Genomic DNA, 24,529 nt, shown 5'->3' on the forward strand with positions numbered 1-24,529 from the left:
CAAGATCGAAAGTAGCATGGGGAGGCCTTCATAGAGGAGTGAATTAACAAAGGAATGTCGTCTTCTTGGTGCTTTCGGTAAAGTCACGTCGAAGGGAAGTAATAAAATAATAAAACATAACAAAATAATTCTCAAGACGTTTCGGCCACAACGCAAGCAGCCGTCTTCAGGTGGAAAAGAGGTCTGTCGAAAACACCTGAAGACGGCTGCTTGCGTTGTGGCCGAAACGTCGTGAGAATTATTTTGTTATGTTTTATTTTTATTATTTTGTTATTTCCCTTCTACTAGACTTTACCGAAAGAACCAAGAAGATGAATCCCTGCAGTAACGAAAGCTTTAAATCGAAAAGGAATGTCGATTATTATAACAATGTGTCGAAAAATGACGCTATCTTTTCAACAAGAAAAGATCGTGTTTACTTTTCCTCATTAGAACCTTTAAAAAGTGCACACTTTCTCAAATATAGAACTCAAACTCGTGATATGTATTAATCGTCTAGCCTGGAGCGTCGGTTTGTGAATACAACGCTTCCGACTGGCCCCCAACAGTTCTCAATGTATGTTAAGGTCATTTAAGTTAAGAAAATTGTAACAAAGTGAGACAGTTCATTTCCTGACATGTTTGTACACAAAGGGAGGAAAAAAGTTGCCTCGGCAAAAAGAGTATTGGGAAAAGTCTGTGTAACAGATGTTTTAGGTTACACAATATTTATCTTCAGTGCGCCTGCGTGTCTGCAAATATTTTTTAAAGTTGCTCAGACGGTTCAAGAATATTGTAAAATAATTATTCTTTTCTGGAAGCTCAATCTTTTGTTTTCCTCTTCAGTTTAAATTAGCTTACGTCTTTTTAAAAAATGTTTAAATCAAGGGCGAGCCGTCTGGTTGAGATGCTCATCTTGATGCTGTTAAATAGCCGCGGTCAAGTGTGTGCCGTCCGTGTAGCGTGCTGCTTCGCTTGGCAGTTCTAACTTATGAGACATTAAACATCAACAGCCATAACTGTGTTGTTTTAAAAATGTTTAAATAATGTAGAAAATAAATCTCGAACCTCCCAAACGAAATTTACGCCCCTGACAAGTGTTCTTTTAAGGTAATCGTACGTAACAGTTATGTTTAAAGTTAGGCTTGAGGTAAACCGTAGGGTAGGTTTTAGTGTAATTTGATTTCGTTTGGTGCGTCTAGAAACACAACTGCATTTGCATGCATTTTCTGCCTTTGAGGTAGCACGTTTGCCACACTCATATACAAGAACACGAAGTCGAATTTGGATTTTTGTACGGCGATTAAATACGAACCGCGTCTCAACACTGAACACAAACAGTGGGACGTGCATCACCACAGAGGAAGGAGCTGTACGTCTTAATAATGTGGAAGAGAAAGTCATCAGCACAAGAGAATAGGAAGTACGTACCACAATGAAACATATCATGATAAATAATAGACTGCATATAAACACGTTTTGACTAGAAAAGTTATAGTACGTGAAGCTAGGGAAGACGGCGGATTAGGTTACAAAAGCGATTAAACAATTGGATGCAACTGGGAGTAATGCAAAGTTCTTGAGCAAATATGCACAGAGCTTAATGTAAAGAAGGCCATGATGATCGCCGACGTCTTTGAAAAAGTCCGTGCCACTACTGTATTTACATTAAAATCAAAATTTAATCTTACCATGTTATAGGATTCTATAGAGGACAGCATGAACGTGAGTGTGTGAGCGCGTGCGTGCATGCGGTAGTGTCGCGGTTAGCGCACTATGCTACGAACCCCTGTTCGATTGCCGCTCACGGCCAACACCAGTGGCAATTATCTAAACCGGTCTCGGGCATCCCCTAGGTCGACTCAGCCTCAAATGAGTCCCTGATGCGGTGTGTGTAAATATCGCCACGAGGGAGACAAACGCAGCCGGGCGTAGTGTTGGCCACCCACCCCCTCGTGTGCCATGCTGGTCTTCATAGGTGCTCATTAACAGCACTTGCCCCAACAGTCAACCGAAATGGCTGTGTTGTAGACTTTGGCTGCGAGGTGGCCATGGGATTGTAGTGTTGAGTGTCACCCCCCCATACGCGTGGTGTTCACCCAGGAACTCGGGTTTCTTTCCACATGAAGCCAAATACTCATCGATGGCATTGGTAGAATATCCTAACACAGAAACCCTCCCGAAGAAAGAGGCCGGAGACTCAGTGAGGCTTCTCTGGATAAATAATTGGAAATATTTACTGTAAAAAAATCCCCTAAGTTTTTATGTCTCCATAATTTCCCAGTGCGATGGCTGTCGGATGTACATTCAACACACCAGAGGTAGCAAGCCCACTGAAACATGTGGCTTAAGAAAACCTTCCACAGCTACAGTAATCGTTTCTAATTATTGGTGTTATTATTTCTTTGCCTGGGGCTGCTGTCGAAAAGGGAGACATGGCAGAAGAGACATGTATGTATAACATGATTTATAACGATGCTGAGCTCTTTCAAAATCCACTGCTCGATGAAGGCTTACCATCACTGCATTGGTCACGTGGGGCTGTTTGACCATACTTCACCATAATGATGAGTGTGGGTTGGTAAAGGGGGGCACCTACAACTGTTTCAGATATCACTTACCACTGATGTTAGCAAAAGGCAGGAATCAAATTCAGGTTGCTGGGTTCATCCTCCAATGGTTTCAGAGTCTCCGTTGCCCACAAACACCCTCGCCGTTTGATGTGCATAACACAGCCCACGATTTAACATTCTACACTGAAATTGAATTCACCATTTCCCCTGATGCATACAGTTCCCGAGTTCCGTTTTTGACCATCGTCACAGGCGGTGCACACGCTGGAGTGAAGCACACAACTTCCTCGCCTGCTGTTAATGGGGCGTGGGTTCAATCCCGACCGTGACGCCTGCTGCATGTTTGGTAGCTTGCGCGTTCTCCCCGTGATCGCATTGATTTTTCTCCGGGTACCTCCGGTTTTTCCCTCCACATTTTTAAACGTGTGTTTTAGAGTATTTGGCTGCGATACATTTCCACATAATAAGCCAATTTCGATGAGCTGTCATTTGTGGACAGGTCACTTCTGAACAACATTCCTGCTGCGGAGGGAGCTGGTAGGAACGTTGGGTTGCTCGGTCAATGGCCTGCAGGGTCAACGGCGGCGTGGTGTATTCCGCAAATATGCCCGACTGTGAGGGCGGGCACAAGCCGGCGTGAGTAGGTTAAACGTTGAGTTTTATAAGGGCACCACGGGGTGACCAGTCCCTCCCCACCCAGCCCCTCCCCACCCTCCCCACCCAGCCCCTCCCCACCCTCCCCACCCAGCCCCTCCCCACCCTTCTCACCCAGCCCCTCCCCACCCTCCCCTCTCCACCCAGCCCCAACCCTCCCACCCCCCACCCAGCCCCACCCTCCCCACCCAGCCCCTCCCCACCCTCTCCACCCAGCCCCTCCCCACCCTTCTCACCCTACCCCTCCCCACCCTCCCCTCCCCTCTCCACCCAGCCCCACCCCTCCCATTTTTTGATGCACGACGGACGGACACAATAATCCGCTGTGGGCTGGTGGAACCAGGTGGTTCCTAGCAGTAAAAGAGCTATATAGCTCAGTGGGCCTTATCTGGTAAGATAAAAACAGAGTAGTTTAGTTGTATTTGTGTATTTTTTTAAAGCGATTTGTTTATCTTTCCTATACTGTGCATTCTTATCGTGTTTTTTGTATTGTTTGTTGTTGTGACGTTCTGACCCGCCCCTTCTGGACATCTGTAAAAATTAGCTTCATAGCTCATCCCATGCATTCATTCATCACGCATCGTCAGCGAAGGGTCGCTGCGTCAAACGCGTGACCTCTTGCGACAGCATTCGCATAAACTGCTCTTGCTGCCATACCCCGAGTGTACATAGACATTCCGATTCTGATGATTCTGATCCGACGTCGAGGAACTAAAGAGGCTCCCTGCACGGTGTCGCAAACCGTCGGACACCGTGCCAACAAAACCACGGCGCACCCCACCAATGCATCAGCGCAGCTGCACCACCCTGAGAGCCGAGGCAACGGTGAGACTGCGATATCGACACTCATCATGAACATTTCGCTCGCCTGCAGCAGGAGAGTGGAGAGCAAGGGCACGGGATTGAAGGTGAACGCGAATGGCTTCCCGCTCCTGAATGCAACTCGAGCGAGACGCGACAGCCAGTGGATCCGGGTGACGTCAACCAACAGGTAAAGGTGCATATTCTTAGTTTTTTTCGGTAAAGTCACGTAGGTAAAATATTAAAATTAATAAAAGTAAAATAAAATAAAAATAAAAATCACGATGTTTCGGAGGCAACACAAGCTTCCGTCTTCAGGTGGAACCGTCACAGCTACGACAGCTGTATCAAGTAAATGAGAGATTGCAGGAGCTACCACTCCGTTTATATAATGGTAGCTCCTGCAATCTCTCATTTACTTGATACAGCTGTCGTGGCTGTGACGGTTTCACCTGAAGACGGAAGCTTGTGTTGCCTCCGAAACGTCGTGATTTTTATTTTATTTTACTTTTATTAATTTTTATGTTTTACTTACGTGACTTTACCGAAAAAACCTAAGAATATGAATCCTTGCAGTCACGAAAGCTTCAAATCTAGAATTAAAGGTAAAGGTGCAGCCCTGCAATTGCTTGCTTACCACGCTGCTGCCGGAAAAAAAACAACAACCCTGTGCTCGAGAGCTCCCTATGTCTGGTACATTGGCCCCCTCTTCCACGCCGGCCAGACGTCTTGAAAGAGGCGGGAGTTCCCACATTCTATCGCCACCACACACGCGAACTGTCGATCGGCACTCATTTGTGCCGACGAGCGGACAGAGTTCGGTGGGGGGAGGATTCAAGAAAACTTGCGCCATGATCTCACGCAGCGAGAGCGAACCTCTGCATCGCCAGTCTCGCGTGCTCACCGTCTAAACCACGGGCACAACAAAGTCGGGACTCACCCGCTCTGCAGCTTGCCGTGGGTCCTGCGGCAGCGCACACCGCAGAGCTGCGTATGCGCGCTCGTGCCGGTTGAATGAGGATTGTTCAAATGAAGGATGACGACTCACGGCAATCAAAACAGGCCACATGCGGAGATAGGCACCTGAAGATGACAAGACCCTGCAGATAGCTGGGGGGGGGGGGGGATTTATGGTCGTCGGCATCCACCCCCTCTAACTTTCACCCCCCCCTCTCCCCCCCCAGTTATCATATCGGGCTGACACTCAGACACCAGTGTGTGCTATGTAAAGTGCTTGGCATACATCGTCCATCGCCGCTATCGCTTTACGTTTAATGTTGAACGTGGATTCAAACTGTGAGATTACCTACTACACGTGCCTTGCCTATATTTCCTGGCACGGGATGCCTCGGCATGCGTCAATTATGTATTATAAATGTTTCGAGTGTTCTGGCACCTTTATTTATGTTTTTGAGCTTTGGAAATTAATATTATATTATTTGGATATGTCCCCGTGCAGACACGGACAATGACAATAGGCTAAATTTTGATTTAAAGCTTTCGTGACTGCAGGGATTCATATTCTTTGTTCTTTCTGTAAAGTCACGTAGAAGGGAAATAATAAAATAGTAAAAATATAAAACAATAAACATTTTACGACGTTTCGACTGCAACACAAGCAATCGTCATCAGGTGTGAAATCCACAGCAAGAAAATTGATTGCTTGTGTTGCAGTCGAAACGTCGTGAGAATTTTTTTGTTTTATCTTTTTATTATTTTATTATTTTCCTTCTACGTGACTTTACCGAAAAAAACAATAATATGACAATAGGCGAATACGATTTTTTTAAGGTTAATAAAAAAACAACTGACTTTCTATACATAATCTTGATTTTTTTTCAATACATAAATTGCGTGTATATTAAAAGAACATTTAGATCATGCTCATGGTAGCGGGGTGTGGAACGCTGGTGCTAAAAATATCTGGCAACTTGAGGTCGATTTCTGGCCACGGCTAACGTCAGTGGCGAGTGACGTCTGAACCAATCCTGGCCCAATCCCATTCACCGCGCTGCGCTGACCAGTGCAGTGCACTGCGGTCAAACAACCCCCCATGGATCTACGGGGCAACCAGCAGTGGACTGTTAGGGGTTGTAAATCAATCCGTGGGTCATGAGGAGGCCTCCATCCAGCAGTGGGTTGGCACATTTAATTATATTTCATGGGACCTCCTTTGCCAGTACCGAAATATGATAATAGGGTTTTCCACTTTTTTTCTGGCAACAAAGCAGCTGCTTAGATGTTAAAACACTAAACTTAAACCGTTTACAAGGAAAAACACTGATAACACTGGTCAACAACAAAAAAATAATCTGGCCTGGACTTTTGCAGCTGTTTTAGACTAATTTCAGGGTGCTGATTCCAAATCTGATCTCAGATTTGCTCTATCACATCATTTTTATGCTATCAGCATACCCCATTTTCATTGATTTTACCCGAAATTAACTCTGTCACTTATGATTGCAAGTTGTTGCGAGTCAATGACTGCTTTAGTGTTAAAATATGGTGCTGTATTTTTAGGATCGTGTGTTTATAATATCATTTTATGTAGAAATTCACATTTATTTAATATTTTTCTTCTGCCGTTTTTGTTGAAAATGCAATATTTGATATCTCAAAAACCTGATGTGATAAACAAAAACTGATGCCAGATTTGGAATCAGCACCCCCAAATTACTTTAAAACCGTTGGAATACCTTATGCCAGAAAAAGTGTGTTGACCAGTGTAATATATGCATTGTCCACACTTCTGGTCTAACATCGTTTGAGACGAGGCTCAAAAGAAAGCTATCTCTGGTGTGGACCAATCAGTTTTAAGGACAATGCATATATTGCGTGTATATTGTTTGCATTTTGACCACAATCATTGTGGTTAATGCAGACATGATTCTTGTAAAAGGTTTCAGTTTGGTGTTTTAACATCTTAACACAGCTGTTTTGTTGCCAGAAAAAAGGTAAAATAACAAAAAATTCCGCTATTTTGAATGATGCACCAGAGTTGGTGGTCACGTTGCTGCAGCGGCGTTGCATCCCGCGACGACGGCGAGCGTCACGTGCCCACCGTCATCCCGTGCTTGCACGCGTCCGTTTTTCAGCTCAATTTAAATTATGCCAAACGCTCAACGCAATGGTGAATACATTGAAATGTGACAGATTTGGCAGCATGGAGGAGGCTGGTCGCGAGCCCCTTCGTGTTCATTACATGCGAGTGAACGATGGTCGGCACAGCTGGAGGCAGATACAAACGGACACGCTGCAACTCGAGGGAGGCTCCTGCCACCGTCGAATGAAAAGTGGAGTCCCGTGCGGTCCGTCCGCCCCGAGCCTGCCGCTCGACGACCAAACGGTGGGCACCGTGCGAGAGACGAGGCAACGGGCAGCCGACTGAGCGCGATAATTAGGGCCACGATCTAATAGCGAAATGCTTGAAGGCGATTCTTTTAGAAGAAAATGTTAACGTTTTTCGAGCTGCGTTGAGACTGAAATCAGCTCATGGGTGTGCAGGCGTTAGATCAGGGGTCGGGAACCTTTTTGACTGGGAGAGCCATAAAAGCCAAATATTTCTAAATATATTGCATTGAGAGCCATATAGTATTTTTAACGTATAATAAATTAAATATGTCTTACTTTTAATGCGACTTCTGGTGCCGCATGGTTTTGCTGATGGCCTTGTAGTCTGGTTCGTACGTGGTGAGGTTGAGCTTCATGCAGGCGTTGAGGCCCCGTGACCCGTGAAATTTATCTTCAAAACTAATTTCTGTTTACTTTAAAATGACACAGTATTATTAAGCAATATCACAAGTATTTTAAAATCAGTTCCAAACTGATTTTTTTTATTTTTTTTTCAACTCAAAATTGTCTGGGAGCCATATGCCGTCACCGGAAGAGCCATATATGGCTCGCGAGCCATAGGTTCCCGACCGCTGCGTTAGATGGATTGTTGCATCGCAGGGCCGTGAGAGATGGGGACAGCTTCGGGGCGGGGAAGCCTTCAGCCAGCAGCAGATTGGAAATTTTCTACGTTTGCGTTTGTTCAGAAGCTGGTGTTCCGATGTGTAATGTCGAAAGCAAGTATGTACGTTGGACTTGTGTTGCACCGTACAAAGCCAACTGCTAATCAGAGGTGTGGGGAAAGGACGTAAAAATGTTTACAGTGTTTGGTCAAATTGTAATTGCATGTCGTTAAATGTACATGGTGTTTCAAAAGTCTGTAAAAGCTTAAATTTGTATGATGCCAATAATTAATGTGATACTCAATTTGTGCCATGTCAGTACCGCAACAGTATTTCTCGTAGTGTAAACCGTGGCTACGTAAGGCTACTATATGGCTACTGCAATACATGGTACACTGCGGTAAACATGTGCTGAATCATTCCCAGTTTTTACGTGGAAACTGTGGATTTTTTTCTCTCGATTAAAATATAGAAAAGGGAGAATTTACCCATTTGTCCAAGCTAAAAAGTACATTTGCTTTCACGGTGCATCACATTAATAAATGTGCATTGTGAAACATCAGATAATTTTTTCAAAGTAAGATTTATCACCATTTAAAGTTGCAGCTAAAACAACTGCAACATTAATCACGGGGCATTAACTCTTTGTGCAAACGCGTTCATTTCCTGCCTGGGGCTCAACGCGAAAGTTTTGTACCTGCAGTCAGTACCTCCTACGTCTGTCACCAGCGCGTCATGGCCAACAAGTCTGCGGTTAAACTCATCATCGTTGCTGTGTTGACATCGCGAGCCTCTCGTACATACCGTGTGCATTATAATGACGACGGCGTATTAATTGCTGGAAGAAAAAAAGAGCAAGCCAGCTTTAAAGACGCCGAGTTAATCTTCATCCACGCGGCCTGTCAAAACTCTTTCTCAATACAAGAACGGCGGCGTTACTCCCAGCGTAGTGGTGTCAAGTCCCACGCTTGTAAAATCGTGACAGTGCCAATATACACGCTTTAAAGTGACAGTTCTGGACATTGGGGACACATAAACTCGGCTCCGTATTTGGTCGCACTTTACCTCAAAGGGTGTGCGCAGAAAAGCCAAACGCCTCTGTCCGGCCGTTGATTAAGCTGTTTTGTTGGCTGTGCAGGGCACAGGCAACGGGAGTCTGCCCTGGGTGTTCCAGCTTCCTTATCGCCTGAGCCAGCTGCCTGACCTAAAGGCCGTGATTTATTCTCTCGGCTCTGCCCCCGGCGAAAATGAATTTCTCTTGTCTTGTCCTAGACTTCGCCTGCGCTGATGCCGGTGCCCGGCTCTCACCCGCGGCGTCGGGGCCACAGCGTGACCAGGTGTACGCAGGCCTCGTGAGGTTCCACGAGTCTCTGAGCCGCGTGCTGCGAGAGTCAGGTGAAACGCGTCGCGTCGAGCCTGGTGTTTCCTACCTCTGTGTTATTATTATTATTGGAGGGCCTCTCAAAAAGGACAACAGTGGTTGCCCTATTCTTGGTTCTTTCGGTAAAGTCACGTAGAAGGGAAATAATAAATAATAAAACTATTAAATTCTCACGACGTTTCGGCCACAACGCCAGCAGCCGTCCTCAGGTGAATAAAATTGGTTGCCCTGCGGAGCGACTCATCCCCACCATGGGAATGTGGAATTTCTACCACTGGCTCAAGGCTATACATAGGAATTGCCTCAATGCTCATTTGAGCAGGGAATTACGTTGACTCGTGGAATGCAGACTTATTTGCTAATATTCACCAGAAGTCTTTCTATTATTCAACTTATCAGGAAATGATTCGACATTCTGAGCATGACTGAACGCAATCATGTAAAAACAAACATATCGATGTTCCAAACTTAATAAAGGTGTTAATCAGTGTATATTACCTAAGAAAATTTTTATTTTGGAAAAGAAGATGAAACAACATTTGAAAAGTACGAACAAAAGCATGGAAAGGTGCATTGCTTGGAATTACACTGAGATGCAGAGAGAGAGAAGCACATGGATTGGAGAACATTCGTGAGAGAAACCATATAGAAGAAAAGTCAGTGGGCTTGGACAGGACGCATGGCCGATGTAGGCCAAGAACAATGACAGAGTGGCAACCAGAGAGGACAACCACAACGGAGATGGAACATTTTGCATGGCATACGCTCGATGGATTGTGGCATCGCAGGACCGTGGTGAGACGTGACGACAACTTGTGGAGGCCTTCATCCACGAGTGGATTGATGATGGCTGCTGGCTGCTGATGACTATCATCATTGTCCTTGTCAATATCTTGTCGTTCGGCATGAATACTTTTGCACGGCGGTATATTTCCAACAGGTGTCCCGTGCCCTTGCTGCTCCCTTGTGCAGGGACTTCTGCGGAGGAACTGCTGCCTCCTGTCCCGGCCGTGGAGTTCGTTTCTGGGGAGTTACCGGCACTGCCCTGTCGGCTTGAGCTCTACAGCCAACAGCTTCTGACGAGCGCTCTCACAGGTATGGTTGCCACCCCAACTAAACTATGAATTGTTTTTTTAATTTTATTTTACCAGGTAAGACCCCAACTGAGCTATATAGCTCTTCTTATTGGTTCTTTCGGTAAAGTCACGTAGAAAGGAAATAATAAAATAATGAAAATAAAACATTACAAATAATTCTCATGACGTTTCGGCTACAACGCAAGCAGCCGTCCTCAGGTGAAGACCAGGTCTGCCGGGGAGACAGCTGTCTTTGCTGTCTTTCCGACAGACCTGTTCTTCACCTGGATTGGAGGACAGCTGTCTTTGCTGTCTTTCCGACAGACCTGTTCTTCACCTGAGGATGGCTGCTTGCATTGTGGCCGAAACGTCTGCTTGCGTTGTGGCTGAAACGTCGTGAGAATTATTTTATTATGTTTAATTTTTTGTTATTTTTTTATTTCCCTTCTACGTGACTTTACCGAAAGAACCAAGAAGATGAATCCCTGCAGTCACGAAAGCTTTAAATCGAAATTTAATCCTCGAAAAAACTGGAAAAACCAGCATTGGCGAGATGTTAACTCCCTCGCCTGGTATGCAGGAGGTCGTGAGTTCGATCCAGACGCTGACGCCTGCTGCTGTATATTTGGAGTTTGCGTGTCTCTCTCCCCGTGGTCGTGTGGATTTTTCTTCGGGTACCTCCCGGTTTTCCCCTCCACATTTAGAAACGTGCGTTGAGAGTTATTTTGCTGCTATAAATGCCCCCGTGATAAGCTACTTCGTTGAGCCATCATTTGTGGCCAGTTCGCTTCTGAAAAAGAGCTATTTATTTCGATTTAAAGCTTTCGTGATTGCAGGGATTCATCTTCTTGGTTCTTTCGGTAAAGTCACGTAGAAGGGAAGTACTAAAATAATACAAATAAAACAATAAAATAATTCTCACGACGTTTCGGCCACAACGCAAGCAGCCGTACTCAGGTGAAGAATGAAACACCACCAAGCTTGGAGCGTATATTTAAGCTGGGCCTGTTTGCCCTGGGAAATATGTAAGTCATTCCGGGACATGGGCGGTGACTTGGTCGAGTGGTCGCAGTTTTTCCAATTTGTAGCAGAGTTTTACGGTTACAGCGCCACAGACACCATGGTTAATTCTGCGGGCGTGTTAGTCGTTACATTTGTGCCGTCTTCTTCACAGTCAATGTTAAGGGATCCTAATTATGTGTGCTGGCGTCAAGGTCCAAATTTGCAAAAATGTTGAAAAAAGACCTGAATATTCCTCAATTGGGGAAAATCTGCGTAGAAAATGTCACCCTCTGCTGCAAAACATAGCAGGAACCACCTCAAGATGTCTTGAAACTCAGTGGGGCTTTTCTGTACAAATGAATGAATAACAATGTCATTAAAAGTCGCGGTATTTGTCTGTTGTCTAATAATTCACCATTCCAGACAATGCATTTACATGTAGTTCACCGCTTCTTCAGATATTGCGAGATGTTTCCATGATATGCCCCTGGTGTTTTTTTTTTTCCATTAAAGTGGCTACTCTACTCACAGGTACGATCAGTGGAAGGGTTAACTGTGAAAGAGTAGCTATGAAGACGCCTGATCGCTGAGCAATGAAAAGGTCTTTTAAACAGACAATGGGAAGAGTGGTCATTTTGATGAAAAACTGGCTTATCCAGCGATGGACCGGCCCAGAGATGTGTTTACAAGGCTAAGCGATAAATACACATTACGATGTTTCTTGGAATGATTTCTTGCACATCCATCATATCGTTCTTTCTCTCCCAGCGATTCAACAACTGTGCAGTTCTGAATCTGCCTTCTCTTGCCACGAAAACACCATTCAGAATACCTTGAGAGCGGAACTGCAAACAAGGCTGCAAGGATTGTGAGTCTATATTGACAGTTGGCTTGTCCGCTAATTCTCGTGTCACGTGCCACTGTTTATCATGAAAAAAATATATAAATTTGAGAGAACGTGTTTGGACATTTTTTGTGAAATGTGCTTTCCCCGTTTCATAACACAGGTAACGTTTTAAGTGCCAATAAATTGCCTGGCGAGCGTGACCCAGTTTATAACGTCAGTGGAGCCGCAATTTACGAACCGCAGTGATAACTCTTCTGCCCTTCCTTCTTGGCGCAGGGAGAACCGTGCAGGGGGCATGAGACATCAGCACATCGTGGACTCGCGCGAGGAGGCAGAGATGTCCCAGGCGAAGGAAGTCGTTCACCCACTACAGAGAGAACCGAACCACGATTGTGTCAGTACCGCCACCACATACTAAACACACGTGCAGCCATTTTTTTGTTGCGTGTGATTCCATTGCCAAATTAAAAGCCTCTCCGTGGCGTGAGGGTGGTGGAGGGGTTATTTGACCATACTTCACCACGCCGGTCAGTGAGGGTTGGTGAACGTTGGGTAACATAGACGTGGGAGCATAGTACAGTACACACTTAGATTTGAAGTTTTAGTGACTGCAAGGATTCATACTCTTTGTTTTTTTCGGTAAAGTCACGTAGGTAAAAATGTATTTAAAACATTTAAAAATTCATTTATTTTAATTTTTTACCTACGTGACTTTACCGAAAAAAAGAAAGAGTACAGTTCACACATTTAGTTTTCTGCCCTGCCCTATGCTGCCCACTATATAATCTCCCCAACAGCAGCCGATTATCGAAACACTATCTATGGTCATTCTTGCTTAGCTTCCGAAATGATCATGGGCATGACAATTTACACTGCTGGGGCACATGTCTATTTACAGACGCCTGTGTGGTGGAAAGCGTTTGTGCCATAAATATCTGTGGAGCAACATGTGTTTCTGTGATGGTGGGGTTTCAAATGTCTTGCCTTATAGGTTGATCAAAGATCAGCAGAGAACTTATATCAAGTTGTGTATTTCAAACACCCCACTGTACTTTCATGTCAGCGCGCACAGTATTTGTTTTTTGCCGAACTAAAATAATGTGCAGCTGTGTTGCAAATGCCACACGCACTGTGTATTTAGTAGCTTGGATACGGCGTGTACACGTTTGTCTGTGGGTACGAAAAGGTCCCATTTTAACTTTTTTGTGTGAACGTTTCCAGACTTTTCTTCACGACGCAGAGTACTGTACACCTGCAGTGGCTTTCGGTGTTTCGAGTACGCTCTCATTACAGTCCTCTTCCAAGGCCTCTGGCCAGCATGGAAGAGTAGGCCAAAAGTCGCTTTAGAAGAGTGGCTCTCCAGAGTACCGCTCTCATTGCTTTCATGGCTTTATTTTGGTGATTTCGAAAAGTGTATTGGTTTAGCCATGTTTGTTTGTTGTAGTACAGAGTTAGACTGATGGCCTTAATCTAAGTTGTCTTGTGGTTGTTGTTGGTTGTTTGACTTGCATCCTACTGGGATTTTTGCACACAGCGTTGGTGTACGGTGATTTTTTTCTGCAATATTTTGCTGTCTTTTCTTGGATTTTTTGTTTGGACTTCGTCACATATTCACTTTAAAGATGTTTTTTGTTCATGTTTTTGTTTTTTGTTTGTTGCGGTTGCACCCGATTCAAGAGCCAAATGGCTCACAGGGCTATACCTAATAAATGAACTTGAAGGTCCCTCCGTCAGCAATGGCAACGAGCAAGCACCCTTTGCCTTATCACTGCACACGTTGCATATGTCAAGGTTGGCAATTATTAACAGCGGTGCAGTGGTTCGTGGCCTGAGTTTGATACCCGTTCACGGCTAACATCAGTGGCCTGGGCTCCAACCATTCAGAATCTCGCACTGACCGGCGCGGGTGAAATATGGTCAAACAACCTCCCACGTTTGAGACAGCATGGGGAAGCCCTCCATCCAGCAGTGGATTAACAAATTGATGTGAGTTTAAGTCAACCGAAACAAACAACACGACAGTGCTCGTGCCAGCTCACAAACGCAAATTAAATGGAATTCTTTCAAGCCCTTTGCATCTCACAGGGACAAGCAACACGGCCCGAAGACCTGGAGAAGTGTCGCGTCACTGCTGATGACGTCCTGCAGGTGGAAGCTGGGCAACACGGCTGCATCCACTTCACGTGGATGGACTTGCAGCACAACGCGATGGTCCTCAAACGCGGCCTCCGGGACGGGCGACTGCATCCTCGCGTGTGCGAGGTGAGGAGGGAGCCACTCGCCTCGATAGAGTCGAGCACAGTCAAAGTGCTTCCCTGATCAAATTCGTATTTGAGGAAGCGCTCACCCGCCGTTTACAGCCCTGAGCTTGCGATGGGATTTCCGCATTGCTCTGGCAAGAGCAGAGCTTTCCACAGGACAACAAGTTTTGCCTTCCCCGACAAAGTGGTACTCGTTTTATCGACCCAGTGCGGTGATAGGTGAAACCAAAATGTGTTCTTTAATTACCAGGCCACGCCATGCAGGAAGATGCTTGCGCTGTCAATGGGCTCCTAAGTGGAAGAAAAAGAAAACTGATGACATTAAACGTAACCTGCTAATATAAACAAGCAGAGCTCCATTCCGTGTCCAAATACATCTATGCTTTAAACAATCACCCTCTTCAGTCCGATGTTATCAAGTCGTATTTGTTTACAAAAGGAAACTCTGCACTGGCTTCGACCTTCGAGGTCCTGCCATTCGAAGTCAGGCTTGCTGTTGGATTCCAGATGTCATTGGCAAGGATACTCCACATAAACCATGAATGCTCAGTGAATGCCAAAGGCGATGCAGTACATAAACTCGTGCATTGCTGAATTCATTTTTAAAAAATGTATATGTGGAGACAAAACAGTTTCCTTGTATAATTGCTTTTACCTAAAATGTTCCACTCCGAATGATAAACCGTCTGCAGCAGCAACTTTTAAAAGGCATCTCAAGGTAGCTTGCAAATGACAATGCAAAGTGCCCATGTAATGACAAACCACACTGTTTTTTATTTTTATGAACGGCATACGGGGTTACATATTTATGTCATTACTAGCCAAGCATAAACATATAGGGGCAGTGGTGGTGCAGTGAGTTTGATATCCGGCCACAACTATCATCAGTGGTGGGTGATACTGGTAGGAACCTCCTGGTTACAGCAGCCCACAGAGGATTATTGTGTCCGTCGTGCAGGGAGGGGCTGGGTGGGGAGGGGCTGGGTGGGGAGGGTGGGGAGGGTGGGGAGGGGCTGGGTGGGGAGGGTGGGGAGGGGGTGGGAGGGGTGGGGCTGGGTGGGGAGGGGCTGGTCAACCTACTCACGCCGGCTTGTGCCCGCCCTCACAGTCGGGCATATTTGCGGAATACACCACGCCGCCGTTGACCCTGGCCATTGACCGAGTAACCCAACGTTCCTACCAGCTCCCTCCGCAGGAATGTGTTATCACATCCAGTCCTGGGATCCAAGCTGCACTGACCAGCGTGGTGATGTATGGTTAAACGGGCCCCAAGACCGACACGGAATGATGAAGACATTATCCAGCAGTAGATTAACAAAGTATAGATATCTTATTTACAAATTTTTTTTATAATTTTCACACTGGAATAGCGTACTCTGATCGTGGTGGATTTTGTATAACTTAAGTTTAGTTTCTTGCACCTAACCGGGACGAGGCGACGACAAGGGCGGGCGCGTTTCCTTAATTCCACGCAGATTGTGGAAAATAAACAACGGTGGTGAGTGCATGGGATTGTGTGCGTCCGATAAGCAGGTGAAGGTGGTTCTAACATAGCCCTAATTAACCTTTGGATGACATTACAAGCGCTGATAGTGTTTCCAACAACAGTTGAGCCCCTGGTCAAATATAACCCTGGAATTCTTGCAAATCATTTAAATAACACTTATGGATATATATGTACCGAATGGGATGGCGTTGACCGAAAATGTTTTTTGAAGTAATACAATCTGCGTCATTAATAGCAGGTGCCAATTAACGGCACCTTAGCAAGCCTCCGACAATGTACTTCGTGTGTTTTTGTAGCACTGCCAGTGGTCGTCTTGTGCACTGATAGAGTAGCCTATTACATAGAGGTAATTGCGCCCTTTGTGATAAGAGTAACCTCCTGCTGAGCAAATTTTCAACTTGCGTTTTCCAGCTCCGTTAAAAGGGGAGGGACCCGCGGATGCAAGGGGCACGGCTTTAGGCAACTGACCCCGTTCCCTCTTTGCAACTCTAACGTGAAGCTGAGCGACCAATTGCCGCGCGCTACGAAATTAGGATTGTTTGAGTTCACGTAAGAAGTGCGTACTCCCACCTCTTCCAATATGTCTGGCCGGTGTGAAAGAGTGGGGAAAATACCGTCCAGAGGGACTCTCTAGAGCTCCCTTAGTGGAGGCCCTTCCGCCAGCAGTAGCGTGAACGAGCAATTGCAGGGCTGCACCTGGTCCAACACCAATGGAGACTAGGCTCTAAAGAAAGCTGTCTCGGATGTGAACCAATCAACTTCACGGTCAGTGCATATCATTATCATCATCAGAGTTGTTTCTTTTTGTTTGCATTTTGACTTCTTGTGTTGAGGTTATTGCAAACATGATACCTTGTATAAAGGTGTCAGATTTTGTACCAGTTACAAGGGTAAAAACCTATTACTACTGCACCTTTACATTTTAAGCAGAGAAGCACTCACGTATCTTGTTGTGAAACAGGAAAAAAACCATAATCCTGTTAGGTATTTATTTGTACAGGGGTTGTTGATGCTGTTGTGCAAATGATTGCGAAGGTGCTTGTGAATGCCATGGAGCAGTACACCAAGCTACAGAGAGAGAGGCTGGCCTGCCTCGTTCACAAGTACCGTGTCCAAGTCCAAAACAAGCGTATGGAACAGAATCTGCGATCATGGGGAGAGACAAGTTTCATTGTCTCGAGGGTCCGAAACAACTTGTATAACCACCGAAAGGAGGTGAGCTTGCAGTTGAATACAGTTTCACGTTTCATCAAAAGGCCCATTAGATATTTGTGGGTTAAAAGGAATGTCAGAAGTAGTTCTGTGATAACTGATTCCGTGGACCATTCTCTAACACTTTGGGTTGGTTGCACTGTTCATGGAGCAGGCAGCTAAGATTAAATACAATTCTTCATTTGCCAGAGTGTAGTCCACGAAAAGAGTATACAAGTTTGAACATGTGTAGTGTGCCATTGGAACCTCCTTTGTCAGTAGCAAAATATGATCATTGGTGTTTTACCCTTTCATCTGGCAACAAAACTGACACCTTTTTTTTTTACAAAGAGTCATGTTTGCATTGACCACAATACCTGCGCCTTTTGGCGTCATCTGGTCCAACCCATGTGAGACTAGGCTCTAAGAAAAGCTGTCTCGGGTGTGGACCAATACATTTCAAGGACAGTGCATACATTGTCAGAGTTGTGTTTTTTGTTTGCATTCCGACCGCAGATATTGTGGTCTATGCAAACATGACTCCTTGTAAAAAAAAAAGGTATCAGTTTTGTTGCCAGATAAAAGGGTAAAAAACAATTATCCTGTGTAGTGTGCTCACATTTCGCAAATGCCAATTGTGCACAACATCAGTCAATGTTCACGCAGTACGTACAAATATATATATATTTTTTAAATCTTCACTTTTAAATTCGAACAATTCCTGATGCTTTAAAAAAAAAAATTTATTGTAACGTATTTTGCTACATTTTATTTATTGGCTTCATGTCACGAAAATCCAGTTGGAACTCTCGCAGTGTGCTAGAGAATGGCTTCGTGGAACTGTATATCATGGAGCTACTTCTGAGATTCCTTCAAGTTACTTTTTTATCCACCCACTAGGGGGAGAGGGGCACTTTCCCACACACCCTGCTACAGAGAAATGTTCTTTGCAAGGGCAGTCAACCAGACAATCTTTTCATTCTCCCAGCTGGAATTTAACCGTATTAAGTGCAAACCAATATTCTATGTAATGGATGCTTGCTGTGCAATCATTGGTGACTGGACTGAGACCGACAATACACTACACTTGAGAAACCAATTGATTCATGGGTGGCTGCCCGTGCACAAATCCAGAATCTGAGCAATGCAGCTCAGTGCTCTGACCACTGAGCTACCTGGCTACACTGATATAATTCCGTGCATTAAGGTGGTGTTTGTGAATGGTGATGCTGATTATTTTGCTGGACATTCTATTCACTTGCAACAGTGTTAAACAAATAGTATAGCAAAACGGTGGAGTGATGGCCCGGTGATTAGTCAACCGTACTGTGTTCCCAGTAACCTGTATGTCTAGGACCCCCCACCCCACCCGAGCCTCTGGTTACCCTCTATGACTCAAACGTTGTTGTTACATTTTTCTCTTCTTGGTTCTTTAGATAAAGTCACGTAGAAGGGAAATAATATAATAATAATAAAACATCATAAAATAATTCTCACGACGTTTCGGCCACAACGCAAGCAGCCGTCCTCAGGTGAAGAACAGGGCTGTCGGAAAGACAGCGTCTGAATGAAACACTACCAAGCTTGGCAGCGTATATTTAAGCTGGGTTGGAGGGGGGAAGAGCGCCTTGACAAAATAATTTTTATATCAAGAGGATTTTAGCATATTTATGGGAAATGCAGATATGGGATTAGTCACTACTTGTGGAATGCGTAGGAGGTGGGCGGGGGGTTTCAAAGTCATGATATGCCCGTGCGTTATGCAGGATGTTGTTCTTGCAGTGGACCTCGATTTGGAGCCGGAGGCTGAAGATTCTCGGGGCGGAGCGGCAGCGGACCGCCGGCTTCCTCACGGCGTGCATGAGCGTTGTCGAGACGCATTGCGGCCTCTTCTTGCGGAAGCCTCTCCTTGCCTCGCCAGACAGGTGTCCCGGCGCAGCGGCTATGTGCTCACCTCACGAGTCTTCCCTGCAGTTTTACAAAACATCAGAGTGCTTATTCCAAAATGGGAAGAAAAAAATATCCTGACATTTTTTTTCCCCCCTCCCCCCTCCCCCAATTTCATATTTTTCCTCCTTGTAGGTCACTACGTTTCAAACCAGGAAAAGAATACCGAACACATCTGGTTTCGCGTACACGTGCTCCTCTGATGTGCCAGCATAATAAACCTGCAACAGATGGATACACAAGCGAGGTAATATTGCCTTTCAAAAACGTAATTGCAATAACGTTGACATTAAAAGTCCACATTTGCTTACGCAGTACGGTATTTGTTAACGGCGCAATGATGGCCGTCATGCTGCCACGTGTTTACCTCACACGGCACACCGCAATGGCAGCGTCGACAGTCGTTGCGAAGTTACAGCTGTTTTTGTTTGTTTTGTCCTCACAAGTCGAATACTAAAGACGCGCAAAGGTCAAAATCCATCAACGTAACGGGCAGCTCTGCGTGCCAAGCCATGGACTCCAGAGACTGGTGGCCATCACGTGCTCCGGTGCCTCCTGATTTTGCCGGTGACGAGGAACGTCCGGCACCAACCACGTGCGTGGATTTGCCGAGAATCCAACAGATGGACCTGTGCCGCGTCGTCATTGGCCACCAAAATGTCAGGTAAACATTGTTTGGTGTCACGTTACTTGAAAATAAATAAATCCACAAAGTTACAGGGTTTTTTGTTGTTCAATGCAGTAGATGTGTTCATTATCAGTAGCTCTACTTAATGCCACTGCTATATGAAAAAACATCCCCAGTTATCGCCATCTCTGATGTTGTCATGTAATAATCCACCAATCACGAGCGGATTTCATAGATCCACACACTTTATTAACAAAAGACACAAACTGTATTGCAGTTCCAGGTTGCCTGACATCAACAAGCCTACGGAGAGGAGACCACGAGTATTGTCACACGCCGTTTACCTGAGATCTTACTTTCCTGTGATGAGTTCGACTGCAGGCCAGCAATAGTCCTCAACGTTCAGGTTCGTTCGTTCGATTCGTGTCTCAATCCGTGGCGGCTGCGTGTTGAGTCGGGTGGCCCAGACCTCCCTTTCCCTGGCGACAGACTCGAGCCCTTCCTGGAGAATTCCCAGGCGTTGTTCCCAGGCTAGCCGAGCGACGTCGTCCCGCCACCGTGTGTCCTGGGCCGGCCCCCCCCCCCCGAGGTCTTCGCATTCAAGTACTTTGCGTAAAAATTGAGCGAGAAAAATAGTGAAAAGTTACACCAAAGTGTAATAACGCGTAGGTTTTTGTGCGGTCGTGCTGTGTCGCTCGCCGTCGTGTTTTCGGGTTGCACTGAGTGATGTGAACTGCTTAATGCAGTTTCTGAAAAAGCTGTCAACACGTGGAGTGAAACGTCGGACATTGTGGCGAAACAACACGCGGTACAAGCCGAAAACACATCGGAGCGCTTTGCACCAAGGTGTGTTACATACGTTAATGCAGCTATTTGTTTTAAAACCTCTGCCTTGGGAAGCGATTATGCTCAGAATGCAGGTATTTAGCCACAAATTGAACAACGTAATTGAAAGTCACACTGAAGTGCACATTATGCATTTTTTGTACAAACTTTTCCGAATATAAAAAAAACACACACTTCAGTGTGCACATGCTCTTTTGAAATTCTCCTTTTTTAGTTCCAGCACGGAATTTTGTTTAGCCTGTGGGCAATCCAGTATTAGAGGCACAATTTGTGCTTGGCAAGAAAACAGCAGTGTCCCGTGTCTGTTCAAGAAATTATCTGGTGAGATCAATTAGCCTTGCACTTGATGCCTAGTTACAGCGGCAACAGCAGCGAGGCTATCCCCGTGCAGACTCAATAGTCAACAACTGGTGGATATTGACCAAAGCCTAATTATGTGAAGAGGTCTCCTAACTCTCCGGGCCACGCAATAAATGACCCCACTTGTTTCATTAACTGAGTAATGGGGGAGGCGGAAAAACCGGCGGGGAAACTGGACGCGGGCCCCCCCCCCTCTACCCGGTAGCGCGGCGGTGCAGGACGCGTCGTTTATCATGCGCCCGGCGAGATGGACAGGGTGCTGAGCGCGAGGCGCGGCCTCGATGCCGTACAAATCTGTTTGGGAAGCTCTCTGGGCCCACTTATCCCCAGGCAATTTCCAGCCGGCCTCATAATCCTGAAACAAATTACTGGAGGGCTCACGGGGGAGTGTCCACGGGGCGGCCCCCACGCGCCGGCCAGCCCTCCGCCGTAATCGCTTTGCGCCGTGTCCATTAATCACCGGGTAATGGCGACAGGTCCCCATTCCTCACTTTATTAATAGGAATCCCACGCGGTAACGTAACAGAGATCCCGGAATCCACTTCCCGCGCCTGTAAACTTAATGACCACAGTTTAAGCCGTCTCAAACTGTCGCCGTCCTCCTCTGAAAAGGGACTTTGTTAACGAGGAAAAAGTGATGTCTCTTCAAGCGGAACTACTTTGGGTATGGATAGGCTCCATCGTGCTAGATCGGTAAGTGTTTTCGGGTTGAGAATTATTTTCTGTCGATGATATCACAGTTTGGCGAACCACGTATTTGATCTTTTACGATGTTTTTTTTTTCTTAAATATTACATGGCGTAACTGAGATCGTTGAGAAGTAGACTGTCAGTGGGTAAAATATTAGAACATCTGGCAGTTTGTATTCAAATACCAAAAGTTAAATAGCCACTTTGTACATCAATTGCTCATGCCATTACGTTTTTTTTTATGTAGATGCACCCAGCAGCAAAGTTCTCCCTTCCATTCAAATTCCTTCACCTGCTGTCATGAAAACATCTGAATGAGGTACACTGTTGGCTCACAATAATGGACACATTTGTATAAAACGGTCTGTCTGTAAGTAGCTCCGCAATCGACTGCTGGATGAAGGCTTCTCCAAAATCCGCCTCCACACGTCACCTGCACCTTGAGCTGATTTCCTCCGATTAGCACGATTGGCTCGCGTACGGTGCGAAAGAAGTTCAACATACATACATTGTATCGCTCCGTCTCATCAGTATTAATGCATAATATTGTTGCATAATAACATTCAGACATATTTTTGAAATAAATATTTTTTTCAAGGATACATTGTTTAACTATGTTTTCCTTTACAGGACCCTGGTGCAGAAAATATGAAAAAACCTCTTGACTTCAATTGTATTTGTCTTTGAGCGATTGTACTTTTCTATAATGAATAAATACGTACATGTAGTCTGGCCTTTCTGTCAGTTCACTACTGGATCAAGGCCTTTCTGCGCCGTGTTGGTTACGGGGATTGTTTGACCATATTTCACATCGGTGATGAGTGCGGATTGGCCAAGGGGAAGCTCAAGTCTGGTTCCAGCACGATGTACCATTTGCAATACCACCCGTTTCACAATCCTAATATGAATTACACATCAAATAAATAATGCACCCCTTTCTGAATCCACTCTCCTCCCTGGCTCCTCCTCTTACCTGAAATCATATCTTGTCACAAGCAGCTCTTTTGCCCACGACAGCAATTTGTTTCTTGCTGTGGCTGTCCCACCTGATGACAGAAGCTTGTGTTGCTTCCGAAACGTCGTGATTTTCTTTATTTTATTTTGTTTTCTTTTACATTTATTTTATTTTATACCTACGTGACTTTACCGAAAGAACTAAAGAGTATGGGTCATTGCAGTCACGAAAACTTAAGATCTAGATTGAATCCACTTGTTTACCCACACGTGACCAAAACTAATTTTAACGAAACACCGCAAGGCAAAACCTTATTGGCCCTGTTCCTAAATCTCACATCATCACTGACTAACCCATTTTGGAGTCATCATTATGAGCGCCGCAGCACTGAACGTAAAATAACCCAGTAACAAAAACATTCACACTCCCATCGGCTCCTGGAAAGACTATTGGGAACATGCAGGGTGCGATGACAGTCGCCTTCCAGGAAAATCGACGATGCCACCAGTGCTCCGTGTTATGATTTGTTGGAGTACAAATTGAAGGCTGACATTCATCAGAAACACAGCGTGGAAGATTGAGAAAGGGAAGCACGCGACACGCTGTTCGCATACGACAATGGGATTGATGGTAAAGCTCGGATGGGATGTTCTGGGACATCTCGCAAACAGCCCAGACCTAACCCCCTTTGGTATTCCATCTGGACGGGCCTCTGAAAGAAGCTTCTACGTCGATGACGGCTCACCTGTGATGAGGCTGCACAAGCAGTGCTGCTTAGTGGCCAACCAGAAATCTTCCATGATGCTTGGTTTAGGAAGCTTATGGATGGCCGAAACAACTGCGTTTTAGTAGCGGGTGGCTCTTTAGATAAATATGTTGTCGTTTAATGTGGACAAATGTTTTATACTCTTGGGTTTTTTCGGTTAAGTCACGAAAAAAAAAACATAAGAGTATGAATCCTTGCAGTCACGAAAGCTTCAAATCTAGGACAAATGTTTTCTCAAACGACTCTTGACATGTTTCTTTACTTCATGGAATACCCTTGGAAATCTATTTATTTAACACGGTTGCTTAGCACAGGGGCCAAAGACTGAAAGTGCCAAGCAGCCAGTAGCAGAACGGTTAAATGTATAACAGATTAATTTCTTAAATTATGCAATCGAGCACGCTTATGAGAACTTATGAGTCAGATGTGCTTCGTGTGGACACGCATTTCTAACTGTTTAATGCAAACAAGATGAGCATGTTAAAACTGCAGCGCTTCACAATCTTCACGTTGGATATACTGCAGATGCCACAACTGCAGTCTTTTGTCTTGAGGCCAAATTCATTTGCTACAGTGAAGAGCAAACGAGGCAACTGCTAGAATGTACAGTAGACGGATGTAAGCAACGTGTGCTTATACCAGAAGTTGCCCTTTGCCTTCTCCCCATATCCATACACATGTTGCTTATATCCAGACTCCACTGTACTGCGAGAGTCTAACACTACAGCGGGCAATTGGACATTTTGGATGAAGTGGCCCATTAATCAGCTGTGGTAAAAAAAACGGTTAATTCCATTACAAGGGCAGACCTGGTACCTGACCAGTACTGACCAGGTCAATCCACACAAGCTGGAGCACGTGCATGGACAGCTAGAGGCTCCATCATGGGACCTCCTTTGCCAGTACCAAAATATGAGAATAGGCTTTCCCCTTTTTTCTGGCAACAAAACAGGCGTTAAGATGTTAAAACACCAAACTGAAACCTTTTACAAGGAATCATGTCTGCATTAACCACAGTGCTTGTGGTCAAAATGCAAAAAAAAGCTGTCTGGTGTGGACCAATCAGTTTCAAAGACAATGCATATATTATCAGATTATGTTTTTTGTTTGCAT

The 24,529-nt window shown here is 45.2% G+C and overlaps 1 protein-coding gene across 1 annotated transcript in view; it reads left to right on the plus strand.

Annotated features, from left to right (window-relative positions):
- LOC133343585 (uncharacterized) overlaps window positions 1-22,489 on the plus strand; it is a 46,171-nt gene extending 23,682 nt beyond the window's left edge. Inside the window, exons 7-20 of the mRNA XM_061553277.1 lie at window positions 4,081-4,197; window positions 7,236-7,353; window positions 9,233-9,355; window positions 10,314-10,436; window positions 12,188-12,287; window positions 12,543-12,660; window positions 14,352-14,528; window positions 17,070-17,249; window positions 19,008-19,150; window positions 19,308-19,419; window positions 19,619-19,836; window positions 20,078-20,206; window positions 21,943-22,014; window positions 22,326-22,489. Of these exons, the coding sequence (XP_061409261.1) occupies window positions 4,081-4,197; window positions 7,236-7,353; window positions 9,233-9,355; window positions 10,314-10,436; window positions 12,188-12,287; window positions 12,543-12,660; window positions 14,352-14,528; window positions 17,070-17,249; window positions 19,008-19,150; window positions 19,308-19,419; window positions 19,619-19,836; window positions 20,078-20,192 (1,644 nt within the window). The 3' untranslated portion in view covers window positions 20,193-20,206; window positions 21,943-22,014; window positions 22,326-22,489. The remainder of the gene's footprint in view (window positions 1-4,080; window positions 4,198-7,235; window positions 7,354-9,232; window positions 9,356-10,313; window positions 10,437-12,187; window positions 12,288-12,542; window positions 12,661-14,351; window positions 14,529-17,069; window positions 17,250-19,007; window positions 19,151-19,307; window positions 19,420-19,618; window positions 19,837-20,077; window positions 20,207-21,942; window positions 22,015-22,325) is intronic.
- The last annotated feature ends 2,040 nt before the right edge of the window (window positions 22,490-24,529 follow it).

The sequence above is a fragment of the Lethenteron reissneri genome, chromosome 18, assembly GCF_015708825.2.
Source record: "Lethenteron reissneri isolate LAM-NWPU_2019-01 chromosome 18, ASM1570882v1, whole genome shotgun sequence".
Taxonomy (NCBI): domain Eukaryota; kingdom Metazoa; phylum Chordata; class Hyperoartia; order Petromyzontiformes; family Petromyzontidae; genus Lethenteron; species Lethenteron reissneri.